The sequence below is a fragment of the Rhagoletis pomonella genome, unplaced genomic scaffold (assembly GCF_013731165.1).
Source record: "Rhagoletis pomonella isolate Grant_MI unplaced genomic scaffold, Rhpom_1.0 Rhpom_scaffold_00009, whole genome shotgun sequence".
NCBI classification, from domain to species: domain Eukaryota; kingdom Metazoa; phylum Arthropoda; class Insecta; order Diptera; family Tephritidae; genus Rhagoletis; species Rhagoletis pomonella.
Window position 1 is genome coordinate 40,943,653 of NW_023458563.1, and position 19,301 is coordinate 40,962,953.

The 19,301-nt window shown below is 37.1% G+C and overlaps 1 protein-coding gene across 2 annotated transcripts in view; it reads left to right on the top strand.

Moving 5' to 3' along the window:
- Positions 1–19,301, top strand: part of LOC118745787 (muscle calcium channel subunit alpha-1) — a gene marked incomplete at its 3' end in the record, with an annotated part of 467,188 nt that overhangs the window by 438,356 nt on the left and 9,531 nt on the right. For both annotated transcript variants that reach the window (XM_036479462.1, XM_036479461.1), the window contains 1 exon segment: positions 6,880–7,539. In XM_036479462.1, the coding sequence (XP_036335355.1) occupies positions 6,880–7,539 (660 nt within the window).

Genomic DNA, 19,301 nt, shown 5'->3' on the forward strand with positions numbered 1-19,301 from the left:
CATTAAAGATTTTTGGACACACTCCCTAAGCGGCGAGCTGCTGGAGGACTACATGCGCACCGATGCGATCAAACGCTCTTTCGAAATCTGTTGCCAATATGGTAACATGATTCCGTGTTGAGCGTTTGACACATAATGTTGCAGGTGCAGCAGTACATCGGTTGTGCATGGTTTTCACCGAAAGGCAGTCTGGTTGGGGCTGATAAACTTGCTTATGGTAACATACCACATAATTCGTTTCGCAAGGATTTTTTCGAATATTTTTGCGACGCATGATAAAAGGGAAATAGGCCTGTATGCAGTAATTTCTGACACTGGTTTATTTGGCTTGGTGACTGGAACTACGGCTGCCATACGCCAGTTTTGCGGATAAATACCTTTATCTAAGATGTTATTAAATATGCTAATCATTATATTTTTTACTGACCTTTAGCGCCCTGCAAGCAGTTTTCGAGCGTAATGTTGGTTATTTTGACTTCGATTTTTCTTGAAAGAGATGACATATTGGGTGGTATGTAATTGTTATGTAATACTGCGTTATTATGGTACGGAGTAGCTAGACTAATAGGATCCGAAAGACTTTGCGATTTCTGAGGGAGATGTAATCATCGTTGAACCGACTTGTAATAGTTTGACAGAGGTATTTCTTTTATTACCGTACAGCATTTTAATGCCGTCCCAGATCCTTTTACTGGACGAATTTTGGTTAATTTTGGAGGTAAGTTTCTCTAAGCTGAAGTTGTTTGCTTCTTTTGCAGCTTTTTTAAAATTGCCCTGGCCTTTTTATATTAAATCAAATTTTCGTTACTTCTATTTCTCCTAAAGTTGTACCAGGGTGTTTGTTTTTCTTGTCTGAGTTTTTGTATGTTGGTGGTCCACCAAGGTGTTATGTTTTTTACCCAACAGGATTTCGATTGTGGAATTGATATATTTGCTGCATAACGAATTATTTTATTTTATTTGGTCGCTTCTACGTTAATGTTTGTTTGAAATATTGGATTGTGACGAAAGATGGTATTGAAATAAAGGCCAGTTGGCTAGATCAGTTTTGAATTTTATTCTAGGTCTAACTTTCTCACAAGAAAGTTCAGATTGTATATGGGTAACTATTGGGAAGTGATCGCTTCCATGAAGGCTATCTAAAATCTCCCAGGAGCACTTTGGAGCCCATTTCGAGGAGTATATAGTGAGGTCAACGTGGGTAAAAGATTGGTGAGTACAAAGTGGGTAGGTGAACCATTATTTAAGACTACAAGATCTTCGCAGATGATGAAGTCTTCAATTTGAATTCCTCTTCCATTTGTTTTCATAGATCCCCACAAAGGGCTCCATGCATTAAAACCGCCGGTAAGCAGTACTGGTGATGGGGCGCTGCGGGTTATTGAAAAAAGATCACTGCTTGTCTGTGAGGTATGTGCTTTTTTATAAGTACACGTGCTTTTTTATAAGTTTCGCGCTGACATTTGTATGTAAATTGGTAAAATATCCAGTGTATGTATTCTTTAGGGTATTTTATGCTATTATGCTTGTAAGGAAAGGTTTCCTGAAGGCATATAACATCTGGGTCAATATTTTTTATCAAAACTGAAGTTCGAGAAAGTTATTGACCTTTTATGTTCCACTACAAGATCTTCATACTAGTTAAGAAAATAGGGAACTAAAGTGATGGCTGATTTGACACAGAGTTTCATATGTCATGGATCGTTTTTGTTGTTACAATGCGTAGGTTAATCAGGGATCGGACTTCTACCACATTGTGGTAGATCTACCACTTTTTGGAGCATCCACCACATCTACCACACAAGGTCTGAAATCTACCACATATTCGCATTTTTGAGTAGTTATAATTTAGCTCCACATGACTTTCTTTATTTTTTGAAATTTTAAGAGTAAAAATTGTCCAATACTAAACACTATGTGGTAACAAGTACGGACACGATATTGAACCGAAAGTATCGATATAGTACTAATTTAAAGTATCGCTGTAAAAATATCGGGTACCCATTAATATCGTAATAAAAAGACTCGATATTCCAAATATCGATACAAAATTCAAAAAATGTAATCTGAATATTGGTGTCATTTTCTATTAGAGAATTAACACTTTGCACTTTAATAAGTACATCACTGAAGGCGCGGCCACATACCAACCTAAGATAGTACACATTACTGCGCTTTAAAGCACAAAATATATCCATATTGCTTTACATATAAATTCCAAAGTAAATAAGGTTATAGTACGACATAGATTTGCAGAAATAGAATGTTTAAAAACAATATTAACAACAAAACTTTCAATAGAAATTTTAGTATGGATAAATTTTTACATTTTGGAATTTGGAAAATGAACTTTAAATATTTCAAATATTACAACAAAAAGTTTTATAATTCCAATCCACAGAGTTTTCACGTTTTCATTTTATTTTCTAATACTTTGTCATACAAATGTATCATTACTTGGGTTCTGGTACTCGATTCCAAAAAATATCGTTTGAAAACTTTCAAGTAAAAAGTATCGGTATAAAATGGCAAAAATATCAATATGGTATCATATCGTATCTAAATTCGTTTCCCTAATAACAAGAATGATAGTATACAAGATTTTGCATTCCCGGCGGCGATGAGATTTCTCAAGTAAAAGTAAACAAAGCCGAATGGGGGAGAAAAGAAACTGTCAAACAGTGAATTTTCTCAATTTCTCAATATTAAATTTTTCGTCGGGAAACATGATTTATTGTGTTAAATTTAAAAAAAATATATGGTTTATAAAAAGAAATAATAAAGAAAATTTAAAAAAAACGGCGATTTTGTGAAAGTATTAGCATCTAAAGTTTTCAACGCGTTGTTTACTTTTACTTGGGGATTGTCAAAATTGGCAAAATCAAAGTTAAAAGTTTTTTCTAGAGATTCGAATTAAAAAGTTTTCAGTTAAGGTGGAACCTTGCAAGTTTTTTTTTAATTTTTGTAAAAAGTTCGATCCGAAACCTGAGACCTACCACATTTTTTCTAAATCTACCAGAATCGACCACACAGAATTTTTATTAAGTCCGATCACTGAGGTTGATTGGTGCTAAGAATATGGTTTGTATTCACGATTGAGAGAAATAGAGATTGCGCCAATCGCGGTACCGCTAATCCGCTCTTTGTGATTTTGACAGAATCAGCTGCGTGCGTGACGTCGTCTTAGTGCAATTGTTGATTGTGAGCATACAAAAAAACCAAATAACAATTTTAATATTTGTGTGTTAATATTTCTGCGTGGGTTTAAACAATTATTGAGACATTACAAAGCAAAACGAAGTGTGCAGTGGCAAAGTGTAATAGTGAAAACAAAAGGAATGCGTGCGATATAAGTTTTTTTTTCGTTTCCTACGGACGCAAACCTGGCGAAAAAGTGGAAGCAGTTCTGCCGGCGAGGAGATGCATTAAACACCAAATCGAGCTTCTACATGTTGGCCTTTCTTTGGGGAATTGTAGAAGGTACATTTCCATGGTGAATGTAGACAGTTGCTGGTCAAGAATGATAGAATAAAGTATTTTATCATTCTTGCTTGCAGGTTTAGTTTGCTGGCAATGGCATGCATACAAAAGTGGTTTCTACAGTAAATAGGTACATGAACTTCACTACCTACTTATTTTTGTTAGTACCTGATTCTTTTTAGTGCTGGTATGAGGTAATGCGCGCTGTTACGTACCTAATACAAAACAGTGCCCATATTATTATACACTTAAAAGTTCAGCTTAGATTATGTTTTACTTACATAGAATATTTGTTTCCAAAGAAGCCACACTCATGCATCCTCTCGGAAATGTACAAAAGTCATCCATTAAAAGCTGTGGAGTCAACAGCTGTGGAGTTTATGGTGGTTGGCTACCGTCCACAAATATAAATATGCACTCTGCTGGCTTTTTACAATGACGAGTCCATAAATTCACTTTGCTGCACACCTTCCTTTTGGTCTACATGAAATTGCTTACACTGTTAATACCACAGTATATACAGTAATAAACCTTTCGCACCATTTGGTCCCCGAGGAGTACTTTTGGGTTGTGTGCAACGCTTTCGTTTTGCGCGCACGGCAACACTAACTGTGGGGAATTTCGCCTCATGATTAGAAATAGTTCATTTCGAAGATAAAATATACATAATTATTTGTTATTTATGAACAAAATGTCGGTTAAGTTTAATGTAAGTTTAAATAAAAAAAAAGTCAATTGTAAGATTATTATTTTAAGTAAAACATAAATTTTGTGAATTTATCAAGCCAAATTTTAATTTCCGAATATATTTAAGTCTTTATTTAAAAAAAAAACAAGGTTTGTATAGCTATACAGACCCCAATGCCTGCCAGCGTATCTGCCCAGACAGTCCATTAAGCAAACCTAAGATTGAGTGATCTACAAGTCACAAGCGTTTTCAGCATTTAACAGTTCATTATCATGTAGGGTGTAATAAAAAAATTATACACTGAACTATGATAATCTGTACTGGTATCTATAATAATAGACAATAATTTGCAATGTTTTTACATTTTTGCAATTAGTTTCGGGCACTATTACACAGTCCTGACTTGTGCCACTCTGCCATAGTGCGGTTGTTGCTCCCTTTCATACAACAGTAATTTTGTATACAACTCTGAATCAACAAAATTCATGCTCCTTCTCATTATCACCCCTGATCAGATTTTACCCCCGAGGAGTACTCAAAAAGGTTTATTACTGTATATACTGTGGTTAATACATCCATTTTTTCATGTGCTAAAAATCGTACTTACGTAAAGGGCTACATGTCCAAAATTATTGCTACGTGTTCCTAATTAATCAATCTTTGTTTATTTATTGATTCCTGTAAAATTGGGCCATTTAATTTTAAAATTAAAACATTTTTCTGCATTGTTTACATATTTTTATATGCGTTTTGACATTTCTCTCTCGCAATTGCACCAAGATGACGTCACGCAAAAATTAATCTCTAAAATCCTCTCTCATTGGCGCAATCTTGTATTCTATCATTCTTGGTTTGTATTTGTTGTATAAGTGGTGAGTTTGTTGGAGTTGACATTTGAGAGTAAGTTAGAAGAGAGGTTAAATTGAGAGAGAGAGGTGGAATCTTTTGTGTGTTAAACTTGAAAAAGTAATCTGTGTTTAGTTGAGTATTGGTGTCGATAGTTGAGTAAGCGAATTGAGTGATAGGAGAATTAGAGATTGGTGAGTTGATGGCTTTTTCTGACGAAGCAGAGGGAGCTGTGATAGACTTTTGTTCTGGATGAGTAGTTTTGCTTGTTGGTGGCTTGTTCGCTTTGACGGCTGATGTGCCTGTGCTAATTAAAGCTGCGGAATATGCTGATGGAGTAGTGGGATTTTGAGCTTGTGATTTGTGTATGTTCCTAGCTTTGCGCATTGAACATTTTTTTGTGGTTTTTATTTTTAATATTTCTTTTTGTTGTACATCCTTTTTGCAATCTTTGGACGAGGCTGGGTGATTTTCCACGGAGTTGGCACAATAGGTACGGGTGCATTCTTGAGGAGAGTGGCAGATTGCAGTTAGTGCATGCCGATGCATTTTTGCAGCACTTCGTAGTATGTCCCAATAATTGACAATTACGGCAACGCATGGGTTTGGGTATATATTCGCTTACTTTAACTGAATGCCAAGAAATATGGATTTTTTCGGGTAGTTTGTAAAGATCGAATGAAAGCAAAACAACTCCACTGGGGTTTGCCCTACCATCAACAATTTTGGGGAATTTAAATGCCGAAAGTACACCTTGAGCATTCAACTCTTTCACGTTTTCTTCTTCTGGTATTTTGTTGAGGTATGGAGCATAAATAGTTCCTTTGGTTAAGTTGAGTGTTTCATGCGAAGTGAAATTAATTTTACAAAGCCCAACTAACTCTTTTGCTAATAAAAACTTGTCAGCTACTTGCTTATTTTGCACCAACAGTAACAGATTCCCATCACGTAATTCGGAAATTGATATGATTTCTGCGCTAATCAGGTGTAAAGAACGATGTACAGCAAAGCATGAGAAGTCTGATGTTGTCTCCAAACCAAATTTGACAAGGGATGACGGAAATTCGTTCCAAAATACAGCAGACCTTAAACTTTATTCACTCAGTCAGCAAAACAATAGTATACACTTATATATATGTATGTAGTTATATTAACTTTCATTCCTATTTTTCATTTCTTATAAATTTCAATCCCCGCTGTATTATTCTATTATTAATTTTAATTTCAAGTAGTGATTCAAATGAATTGCTTAAGATTATATTAATATAAATCTATTTGTTTTTCAGCTTTTGTTTTGTGGGATTTAGCTTTTTTCTAGCGGGTTTTTATAAAAATCTGGATTTTTAATCGAAAATAGTTGGCAGCACTGGCTCTAACATACAAAACTGTCAAGGTATCAACAAAAATATTACCGTGGTCTACTAAAGTAGGCCGCGCGTGTACTACACTGTTAATTTTTTTTTGAGAAAATATTAATTACTGATTAATTAGAATCTGACTAACCAAATTATTTAATTAATCAGGATTTTGTTTAATCAAAAAACTAACCTATTAATCGCACGTCCTTAGTTATAATTTGAAAACGTCCCTATTTTTCTGACACATAATATTGTGTACGGGGTGTTGTTTTCAGACAAATGAACATACAAGTTTATGAAAGATGATAGTAGCTTTTCGTAATATTTTGCTATAGATTTACAACGATGTATCATTTATAGAAATCGGATATTAAATCAAAATGTTATAGAAAACCCGTTTTGGCTGGTGTTACGGGGTACCGAAAAAAATTTTCCACTCCTGATATACTCTTCATAGTGAGTGCTCATAATGGCACATTGTTTGGAATATACTTTTATCGTTCACAGATTATAAATCTTTTTGTTGCTGTTATTATGGATAACTTTGACTATTTAACACGTGATTGGTCAATTCTGGGACCACATCATCTGGACGAATTTATACGCCTGTGGAGTGAATACGATCCTGATGCGAAAGGTCGCATTAAGCATTTAGACGTAGTTACACTTCTGCGAAAAATATCGCCGCCTTTGGGATTTGGGAAATTATGCCCACATCGAATGGCTTGTAAAAGACTTGTATCTATGAATATGCCACTTAACTCTGACGGAACTGTTCTTTTTAATGCTACATTATTTGCTGTTGTACGAACCTCTCTCAGAATTAAAACAGATGGAAATATTGATGACGCTAATGCGGAATTGCGTACAACAATAAAGCAGATTTGGAAACGCACTAACCCTAAGCTTTTAGATCAAGTCGTGCCGCCACCAGGAAATGATGATGAGGTTACAGTTGGAAAATTCTATGCGACGTATTTGATTCAGGATTACTTCAGACGCTTCAAAAAACGTAAGGAGCAAGAGGGTAAAGAAGGGCAATTAGAAAACGCCACAATTACACTCCAAGCAGGTTTAAGGACGTTACACGAGGTATCACCTGCACTAAAGCGAGCAATATCTGGAAATTTAGATGAATTATCTGAGGAGCCTGAGCCAATGCACAGGGTAAATATCAAACAAATACACTAATAAATTTTACCACATATTCATTATCGCTTTGAGAAATTCACGTATTTTTTTCAAATTGCACTGAGAAAAGAGTTTATTTACGTCAACTAAATATGTATGTTTCTCTCAACACATGATTTGGTTATAGTTACATTATTTGATTATAGTTACCAAATCATGTGTTGGGAGAAATATATTCACCTTGCTTTTTTGTGAGTGTACTAATTTTTATATCGCACATAACATAACCGGCTACCACTGACCTCAATTAAAATATAATAGGGGTATTCACGATCCGGTGCATACTGTCTAGCATGGTTCATAGATAGCATAAATAGCATGATTTTTGTTGTTTCATGTGTTCAAACAACAACAAAATTAGCCAATCATTCTATCTATGCACCATGCTAGACAGTATGCACTGGATCGTGAATACCCCTAATATTGATTTTGCTATACAAAAAATATGCAGGGGTTTCATATAGAAATTATGTTTTGTTATAGCCCATAGGATACGACTGTACTTATAGTTTTTTCCATCACTTCGTTTACTACTTTTTTACAAACAAATATAATAAAACCAGCGTTTGAAATTGCTTTCATTTTTCTTTTTCATTTGCTTCCACTTTGCTGTGGTTGTGAGAATTTTAAAAGCCAACAGCAAAGCGAAAGTAAAAACAAAAAAATTAAACTGTACTGTCGATTTGCTGCCAAGATAGTGGCAGCGCGACAGTAAAGCGACAGCAGTACGAAGAAAAAATGCAATTCGACTGTTGCTGTACTGTGAAGACCTTCACAGCACGAACGCAAATCAACAGCAAAAGGAATTTCGACTGTTGCTGTACTGTGAAGCAGGGATGAAAAAGTAGGTACAATTGCACCTTTTTCCGACGTTTGATGACTTAAAGGTACATTAGGTACAGTCACTAGATTTTAGGTACAATCATCTTTTGATCAGATGCATTATTAGTTTTTTTTCCTTTACCATGCTAATATATTTACTTGTAGGTACGGGAGAAGTTTCGCTTTCATTTTGAAGAATAAACAATTCTAGAGAAAAGTGGTCAAAAGGAAGACATAAAAAAAACCAGGATGTCTTCAAATTTCATATTTTTAGATGAGAACTACAGCTATTTGACCCATACTCGCTTTTTGATTTCTGGAAATATATTTAAAATGCTTTCGAAGTTACTTACGGCACATTGATTACATTCTCTAGATTTGCTGCACCTATTAAAAGGAATCGGATAAATTAGCGACTTCCTGTTGTTTTATAAAAAGTTGGATAAAGAAGTATACTTCGCAAAGTGTGTTTTTTTGTCTTTTTCGCCAATATTTTTCAGTAGTCAAAATTAGACAAAAACAATGCTTCTCCGATTCCCATTAGACAATAGTCTATAGATATAGGCTCAGTTGAAAAACCTAATCATGTTTAAAGTACATATATCTTTTGTATTCATGTTTTAAATAAAATTTATAAAAAAACAAGTAGGAGCAGCGCTGTCTTCGGCTATGCCGAAGACTTCATACCTTTCATGAACATCTGCAAATTTTACTTTGACAGCTTTTGAATGCATCTGCATACATCGATAGAGGAGTTACATACTTATATAAAAATCGCATCTAAACAATCAGAGGTATGGAACATATACCTTATATTAGCACCAATCTAAGTGATTTTCACTGCTATGTGATCGGTATGTAAACCGGTAACACAATTTATTGGGTTTAGTTTCCTACATAAAGGTGATATATCGCAAAAACTGGTATCTGAAAAATCGCTGGTATAGGAGATAAAGCTTATACAGCATAGATTTTGACGATTTTCTCAGTAGACTTTGTATTATTATTTATAAAATATCTTACGAAATTTATCGGTTTTAGCTGTTCAAATAAAGGAGTTTTACAGTAAAATGCCATATTTGAACAATCAGATGTATGGAAGATACATATATGTTGTAGTCATCCGATCCTTGTTATTTTCACTGTAAGTATTCTGTTAATTATGAGTGAAAATGGTGCGAAATTTCATGTTCCTAGCTGCATAAATGGAGGAGTTATGATAAAAGACCTTATATCTGAACAATCAGTTGTATGGGGGCTGCCGGTTATAGTGACCCGATCTTTGTTATTTTCGCTGTAAGTCTTCTGTTGATAATGAGTTAAAACAGCGCGAAATTGCATGGGCCCAGCTACATAAATGGAGGAGTTATAACGAAAAATCTCATATCTGACAATCAGTTGTATGGGAGTTATAGGTTATAGTTACCCCATCTTTTTAATTTTCACTGTAAGTTTTCTGTTGATAATTATTGAAAACAGTACGGAATTTCATGTTCCTAGCTATATAAATGGAGGAGTTATAACGAAAAATTTTATATCTGAACAATCAGTTGTATGGGAGCTATAGGTTATAGTTACTCGATCTTTGTAATTTTCACTGTAAGTATTCTGTTTTTAATGGGTGCAAGTACTGCAAAACTTCATGTTCCTAGCTGCATAAATGGAGAAGATATAACGAAAAATCTCATATCTGAACAATCAGTTGTATGGGAGCTAAATGTTATAGTGGTCCGATTCTTCCGGTTCCGACAAATGATTAATACATTATAAAAATACACCGACCTACCAAATTTTATCCGGATATCTCGAAAACTGAGAGACTAGATTGCATACAAACAGACGGACAGACAGACAGACGGATATGGCTAAATCGACCCAGCTCGACGTTCTGATCATACAAGTATACATTTTAATGGGTCTCTCTTTTTTTATTCTGGTACTTACAAACATCGGACCAAAGTTATAATACCATTTCATGCTCATGAAAGGTATAAAAACTACAAATAAATGATGTAACTTTTTTAGGTACAATCTGACTCATTCAGGTACATTTATTTTGTCTTTTATCACACAAATACATACATACATATGTATGTATGTAGATATTAACTTGCAAAGCCTCTAGTTAAATATACAACCTAAGATAACTTTTCATATCCACTATTATTATTTAGTCGAAAATCACTTAAACATATGTATGTAATTAGCTTAGCGATATATATTTCTAACAGATTGGACCTACAGTAGGGAGCAGAAATCGGTATATATAAATTTTGCGACGAGAAACTCAAATTTGAACTCAGTTTTAAGTTATCTCGTTTAGTTTAGCCGTAATGATGGAAAAAGGGAAGACCGTCTGTAGGCGGTCTTATCGGGTTAGACGAAAAATAAAAAATAGCTATTGAATAAAGATATTTTATGGAAATGCATTTTTTTTATTAAAAGGATTATCAAAACTTACATATATAAAATGCTATAAAGACTTAGAATTTAAATTAATTTTGTGTATGGAATGTCAAAAAGCAGTTTTTGTCTTGCTTGATGCACAAATTGAGGTTACATTTCATGCAATACATTTGCGTATCAGATTGTTTGCACTGCTTACACCATTCTTGCTTACACCCAGCATTGTTGGAAAATCAATGATCAAACTTATCATATCGCTCATCATCTGTCGGTATTTTAGCTCTTTTACCAACATCAGATTTAGTTACTGTCGCACCCGTTGACGGTCTTCCGAAATTTTTCTGTTTATATTTACATAAGCCAGATGCAATTGATTCACGAAATTCTGGTAACGACGGCAAATCATTTACTGAAACGTTTGCATTGATTCTCCTATGCAGTATATATGCATTTGTTATGGTCATATCAACGCGGTGATAAAATATTTTTATCATTGCGTTACGTGTTTTCATCCGTATGTGATACCTCCCCATCAATCCATCCATTAGGTCAACACCTCCCATATCCCATATGCAATTCAACTACATGCCCTGATGTTGAAGGTATGTCGTCTGCCAAAATGATACTCTCTCAACGACATCACCGAAATCGCTAATATCGATTGGAAAGGCCCCTGAATTGATAAACGCATCACTGGCATCAGCTTGATTCATTTCACTCAAGCAAGTTGAAATTTCCGTATCAAATCTATCTTGCATTACTTCCACTGAATCATCAGGACGAAAATCTGGATCTAAAAGGCTATCATCACTATCAAATTCGCGATCCTCGTCCAACTCTTATTCCGATTCAAATGAGGCCATCAACGCTTCGATTTCCTCCTCCGTCAACTTGCTCGCATTGTATCTCCTCTGGCAATTATTTTCGCAATCTCCTTGTTTTTTCCTCATGTTTAACCCTAGAGAGATAACCCTATTGGAAGTTACGGAGAAGATAACCATACGTCTGTGGGACGTATCATAGTTTTTCTTTATGGTGACAATATTTTTGGAAATATTTTTTACCTTTTTGTACTGACGTTGGTTCTTTATATATTTCCTTATTTTTTAAATGCATTTTTGGAGAAACTTTTTTTTATTATGTAAGAAAAAATCACATTTTCAGTATTCTTATAAAATAAACAAAAAAAACAAGTATTTTGTAAAAGGAACTGCCGTTTTCTTTAAAACTAAAATGAACACATTTCTTTCACTTTTTAAGCTTATTTAGATATAACATTTATGATAAATAAAAAAAAATATTAAGTATGGTCAAATCAGGTACAAGTTTTGCACACTTCATTTTTATGTTCCCCGCATATAGGCTTAGTACATTTTACACACACCATTTTAGACATACGCCTTATTTTTGAGGGGCAATAGGAACAGTATCTTTTTTTCTTTGGTTCAGGTTCTTCTCTGCCTCCATTATTGTCTCTTTCAACCTGTTGAGGCAATGCATTTTTTATAGTTCGCTTCAAAGCGTTACTCAAACTAGGGGCCTCCAAGCGCCTTTCCATCCATGGCGATGTCAACGAACTGGATAAAGTTTTCATAAAGTTTCTTCGACCAGACGGTTTTTGGTTTCGAGACTGCAGGTTGTGGCAATAAATAACGTATGAATTTACAAAAGCTATGTTGAGCAGTCCGTAAAATATTGCCATAGGCCAACGGTTAGTTTTCCTTGAGCACGACATTATTGAACACATTTGGTCGAGCGTGTCGACTCCTCCTTTTGTTTGGTTATAATACAAAACCATGTCTGGCTTACCACTACTTTCATCGATACTGCCTTTTTCGTTGCAGGATGAGAGCATGAACACCATTTTAGAAGGCTTTGGTTTATAGGACAAAAGCGTTAAAGGTCCATCATAACAAAATCTGGCACTTCCAACCTCTCGCGATCGTGAATTTTTCATTAATTTCGGAATTTGACGTTTATTGGACCTTATAGTTCCCACCAAAGTCAATTTGTACGGCTCTTTTAACAAGTTCTTTGCCAGTGGAACTGACGTAAACCAGTTGTCACAAGTAATATTGCGAAAAGTCCCATGTATTGGTTTGGATAATTCCTTCACGTAATATTCCCCCAAAGGGACGTTGTTAGTATTAGTCGATTTGCCTAGGTATGGAATGGCATTGAACATATATTTTGTGGCACTGTCGCAAATCATTACAATTTTGATCCCATATTTATTTGGTTTATTGGGAATGTACATCTTAAATGGACATCGGCCACGAAAACCCAGCAACTGTTCGTCAATTGTGGTATGCGACCCCGGTGTGTAACTGGTTTGGCATTGTTCAATGAACATATCCCACACTTTTCTGACAGGCAAAAACCGGTCATTAGGTGGAAGAGAAGGTCGCAATGCTTTGTCATCCATTCGCAGGCATCGAATCAAAAATTTAAACCTATCGCGACTCATAGCTGAAGTATGTCTTCGAACCATTTTGATTTGCTGGCGAATCCTAGCAGTCCTTCCAGAGGAGCTTTCCCCAAGATATCCAGATTCTCGAAGAAGTGGTCCCCAAGAAACTTGAGGCATTTTCCTCGAAGTGCTGGACACTCGCAAAGGAAGTGCTGGACGGATTCTAACTCCTCCTCATCCCTGCAGCTTCTACAGAAATCATTATGCGGGGCTCCGAACCTGGCGGCCATGTGGCCAATGGTCCAGTGTCCCGTTAGTATTCCTGTGAGAAGGCTGACGTTTGACTTTGAAAGCCTTAATAGACTCCTTGTTCTTCGTTCATCGAGCCGTGGCCAGAGTGATCGCGATACCCTGCAGGTGTGAAGGTTTACCCACCTACTGTTGATAGCTGCCCTCGTCAGTCTCTCGACTTCTGAAGACAGAAATCGCAGGGGGGGTTTCACGATTTGGGTCGCTGTAGGTATTATCAAATATTTCATCGGTTGCCAGATGGTTATCTTTTAACGCAGCTGTCAAAACGAGAATTCCAATCAGAGCGCGGAGTTCGTGTTCACTTGTATCCCTATAAGTTGCTGTCGTCATTCCATCTTTACGTTTCAGGGATATTTCCACATTTGTCCATTTTACAATTTCCAGAATAATATCGTCGGTAAAAAATGCATTGAAGCAGGAAAGGGGCTCAAGCAATGATTTACATTGTCTAGTAGGACCTCTTGCCGTTCGAACAATGTTGGATAAAGAAACTCTGCCAACGTTTTTACCTTTCGACGTTGTCCAGCAGTACTTACTTATGCTTCTAATAGTAGGTTCAGAAAACGTAAGAATACGGCTATCTAATGAAGAAACACAAATGGAAGATCCTGTAACTTGGTCCTCCAATAAAGCTGTGTTGATATCAGGATCTTCACTGGCGATTTCCTCATCTTCGACATCGCTCTGAACATCATCTTCAAATAATTCATTTTCTGTTTCACTGTTATCAGATGATTCCAGATCGTCCGATAAACCTTGCAAATACGTACTTATTTCAGTGTCATTTAAGCATCCATTTCGGGCCATTGTTCTTGGTTTAACTGATGAAAAAACGAAATCACGATCAAAACAAATTTATTCAAATTGAGTGTTAAAGTCACACAAAAGCTAACCATACGTCTCCGAGACGTATGCGATCGCCAAAACTCAAAGAGTATCGAACTTACCACAACAAAATAACCACCACCGGCAAGCTACTGTAGACGACTGAGAAAAATAAAAACAGCAACGTGGTGCTAAAACATTCGAGAGAGGGAGAGCGAAAAATTAAAAAGGCATACATCTCTCAGACGTAGGTTATCTCTCTAGGGTTAAAAACAGTGATTGCAGCTTACCGAGCTATTAGGTGAATTCACGCACAACAATTTTCACGTAAACCGACAAGACGGTCTTCAAAAAACGATGTCCACAGCACAGAAAATAGCACTTATTGCTCCAAATTAAATATTTTCGTAGTAATATAAAATATTTCGCACGCACTAATAGTTTTTTTCCGTACGTGTGGCAATTATTAATAAACTTTTTCTGCGACATAAGTAGCACAAAGTTTTTCTTTAAATTAACGGACACTACTTTGTAACGGACGCAAGTAATAAAAAAAAAAGAAAAGAGACGGTTTGATGGATGAAATTCTAGGTGCAATCCCGTATTCCTCGGACTCGGACTAGTGAAACTGTCAACAAATAAAAATTCGCTCAGAGCGAGAGAGTAACATTGAAAAGTACGGGATCGCTTTCTAGTAAAAAATGGTAACTTCTGTCAACTTCAACATAACCTCCAAATTTTGGTTGTAAATTTTTGCTTATTTTGTATGTAAACACACTCAGCTGCACATGTAAATAACCAAAAATAGTTTCAAATTCATTAGAATCCACTTAAACAAGTAATTAAATACTTTTCAACATGAATTAGCAGAGTGCAATTTTCTTTTGTATACAATTTGGTTGCCAAACACACTACAGCTGATCGTTTGACACATTTACCAGAATTTACCAGCAAAAAATTCTCGGACTAAAACTTCTGACAGAGAGAGAACCGTATTTACTCTCTTTTTTGTCCTCTCAATAGTCAGAGAACCGAGTACGGGATCGATTTCCAGTAAAATCTGACTGATTCTGACTATTTCTGGCTAGTCCGGACCCGTACGGGATCGCAACTACTATTTGCAGGCCGTTGAATTAAAATCAGAACTATTACAGTTATTTATCGATATTTTTAAAAAATATGTAGAGACCGTCTCTAGACGGTCTTATCGGTTAGGGCGTTAAATTTGCTCCCATGCTAAGAACTCTGTCTGAATTAAATAATATTCCTAACTTGGACCCGTCTTTGTTGCTTGGAGCTGTCCGGAGCCTACTGTATAATTATTTTAACTAGTTCCTAAGCAATTCCTTTCTGTAGTCAGTAAGAAATTAGTGTTTCATATGACTTATGAATAAATAAATAAATAAACAAATATAAAGCTGTGCTGTGCTGTTCGAACATAGCTTTGGCAGTTAAAGCGACAGCACATAAAAAGCGAATAGGGACTGCTCTGTGGCTGAACTGTTTGAAATTTCGCAGCCAAAGCAACAGAAAAGCAAAATCAAACCCACATTTCAGCTGTGCTGCGCTTTAGCTTTGGATATGTGCGCAGCAAAGCAAAGTCACAAAAGTTTCAAGAGGAAAGAATTGATTTCGCAGCACAGCAACAGCAGGGTTGTTAGTGCTGTTGCTGCTATGCTGACAGTTTTTCAAACACTGGTTTCCCATTTAAAGAACCAAAAACTTGAATTCAACAAAATTGAAGCATGTAAAGCAAATAGAAAACACAAAAGCAAATGAACCAGAATTGCTTTAAAGTACTTGAATGAGGTAAATCTGGTGTAATTAAATTTGAAAAAACTAGTTTGAATATCATTTTGGAACCATACTATGGTGTTAGTGATTCTGCGTCGATGGAAGAAACTTTTGATAAATATAAGCCAGAGTTAATCAAATTGGAGATTCTTGTATTTCCTTTTAATACTTTGAATGGATAAATAATCATGTAAAAGTCGGGGTACGGTTCGGATTTTTGTACAATGATTTGGGTTCTTGTAGCACACGCTTGAAATATGAACTTTTCCGTAAATTTTGGAGTGAATTCAAAAATACTGTGGCGTAGCCGCAGTTGAACTGATGAAAGTTTTTTGTAATAATACAGTTTTCTTTACGTCCGCAAACGATTTGTTTTTCTACAATTGGGAATTTTAGGTTTTTATATTATCGGTTTAAAATATTTAAATAATCGAAGAGAAAGGACAAAGCTACTGAAAATCGCTATATTACAATTAGCTAACTAATCTAATCTAAAAAGCTTATATAAGCAGCTTCGTCAATCCATTTTAAAATTATCCGATACTATCGATAGTTTCAATGCAAACTATCGAAAACATCGAATGGGATGACTATCGAGTTTTATAGCTCTTCAAAGCACGGCAGTCATTTCTCTTCTGTGCCAACTGACGCCAATTGGAAACGCCAAGTGAAGTCTAGTCCTTCTCCACCTGTCAAGTCCTTTCCATCGCAGTGGGGCCTCCCTCTTTCTCTGCTACCACCAGCGGGTTCCGAGTTGAATACTTTCGGAGCTGGAGCGTCGGTGTCCATTGGAACGACATGGACAAGCCAGTGGAGCCAATGTATTTTAATTCGCTGCATTATGTCGATGTCGTTGTAAAGCTCATGCAGTTCGTCGTTCCATCGTCTGCGGTACTCGCCGTCGCCAACGCGTAAAGGCCCGTAAATCTTCCGCAAAATCTTTCTCTCAAACACTCCAAGAGTCGCCTCATCGGATGTTGTCATTGTCTATGCTTCTGCGCCATATACCAGCACGGGCATGATGAGTGACTTATAGAGTGTGGTTTTCGTACGTCGAGAGAGGACTTTACTACTGAATTGCCTTCTCAGTCCAAAGTAGCACTCGTTGGCTAGAGCGAAATTATAACTGTTAACAGCGACGTGTTTGCCAAGGCGCGAATGCGCTGACTGTTTGTTTAATGACAGGAAATACTTTGTCTTGTCCTCGTTTACCACCACACCCATTCGCTTTGCTTCCTTATCCAACTTGGAAAAGGCAGAACAGACTTCGCGGTTTTTGTTCCCGATGATGTCGATGTCATCAGCATAAGCCAGCAATTGCACTCTCTTGCAGTAAATTGTTCCTGAGCGGTTCAGTTCTGCAGCTCTTATTATCTTCTCCAACATCAGATTAAATAAGTCACATGAAAGGGAGTCACCCTGTCTGAAACCCCGTTTGGTGACGAACGGCTCGGATAGGTCTTTCCCAATTCTAATGAAGCTGGTGGTATTACTCAACGTCATTTTACACAAGGGGATGCCAAATTCAGGCATAGCGGCGTATAGGCAACTCCTTTTAGTGCTGTCGAAAGCGGCTTTAAAGTCAACATATAGGTGGTGAGTGTCGATCCTTTTCTCTCGGGTCTTTTCCAAGATTTGGCAAATTGTGAATACCTGGTCTATGGTGGAATTGCCAGGTCTAAAGCCAAACGTTTAAGGTCCAATCAGTTCGTTGACTGTGGGCTTCAGTCTTTCGCACAATAAACCGATAAGACCTTATAACCTATGCTTAAGAGGCTGATCCCGCGGTAGTTGGCGCGAATGGCGTGGTCGCCTTTCTTGTGGATTGGGCAGAGCACACTTAAATTCCAGTCGTTGGGCATGCGCTCACCTGACCATATTCTTCACAAGAGTTGATGCATGCACCTTATCGACTCCTCGCCGCCGTACTTGAAGTGCTCAGCTGGCTTGCTGTTAGCTCCAGCAGCTTAGTTGTTTTTGAGCCGTGTTATTGCTATTCGTGTCTCGTGGAATCACCGTCATCATCGACTGCGGGCTCGGGTTCTTCTTCTCCACAACTTTCCGTGCTGCTACCATTCAGTAGGGTGGAAAAGTGTTCCCTCCATAATTTAAGTACGTCCTGAACATCGGTTACTAGGTCGCCATTGTTGTTCTTACATGAGTACGCCCTGTTATTGAAACCTTCCGTAAGTCGCCTAAATCTCTGGTAAAATTTTCGGGCATTCTTCCTGTCGGCCAGCATTTCAAGCTCTTCGCACTCACGCATTTCGGCCTCTCTCTTCTTATTGCGGCAAATACGTCTCGATTCCCTCTTCAGATCCCTATAGCGGACTCACATAGCGCGTTGCGCCCGATTGCAGAGTGGCCCTGTAGGCGGCATCTTTTATCTCTGCAGCTTCCTGACACTCCTCATCGTACCAGTTGCTTTTTCGTGCTCTCTGAAATCGGCCTATTTATTCGGCGGTGGTACCTAACGAGCAGCAAATGTGGTTCCACTGCTCGCATGTGTCGTGGATTGCAGGGTTTCGACGTTAAGCTTTCCCTGCATATTTGGGCGCACATTTTTTGCTGCACTGAGGCGGGTGCGTATCTTGGCTGCAACACGATAGTGGTCCGAGTCGATGTTTGGGCCTCGGAGTGTGCGTACTTCTAAAACACTGAAAGCGTGCCTTCGGTCTATCAGAACATGATCGATTTGGTTTCGCGTTTTTCGGTCCGGAGACAGCCACAATTCAATGCTGTACGCATTTAGTCAATAAAATTTCGTGTGCGGCGTTGGCACATAGGGAGAATATTCGTTTAACAAACCTGAGCATCCTGGTTCGAATCGCACCTGGTGCAAATTTTTATTTTTTAAAAGTGGCTAGTCGCTTTTAGTACCCATTCGGGTATAAAGGTGAACGATTAGTCTCTTCATAGGACATGCTCGAACAAAAGCGAAGGTATTAGTCCCATATTCCTTTGCGATTTCTCCCGGAGTAATCCGGGACTAGCCGCATTTTTTACAGGGTACGTACATATATGTATACATACACATAAACTAACTATAGTTTTTTGATAGCATATGGCGCTGCTTCTATATTTACCGGGTTTAAGTGACTTTGAATCATTTATATCCCCTAGGGGGGTGAAATAACACAAACGGCAATAACGCAAATTTGTGTTATTT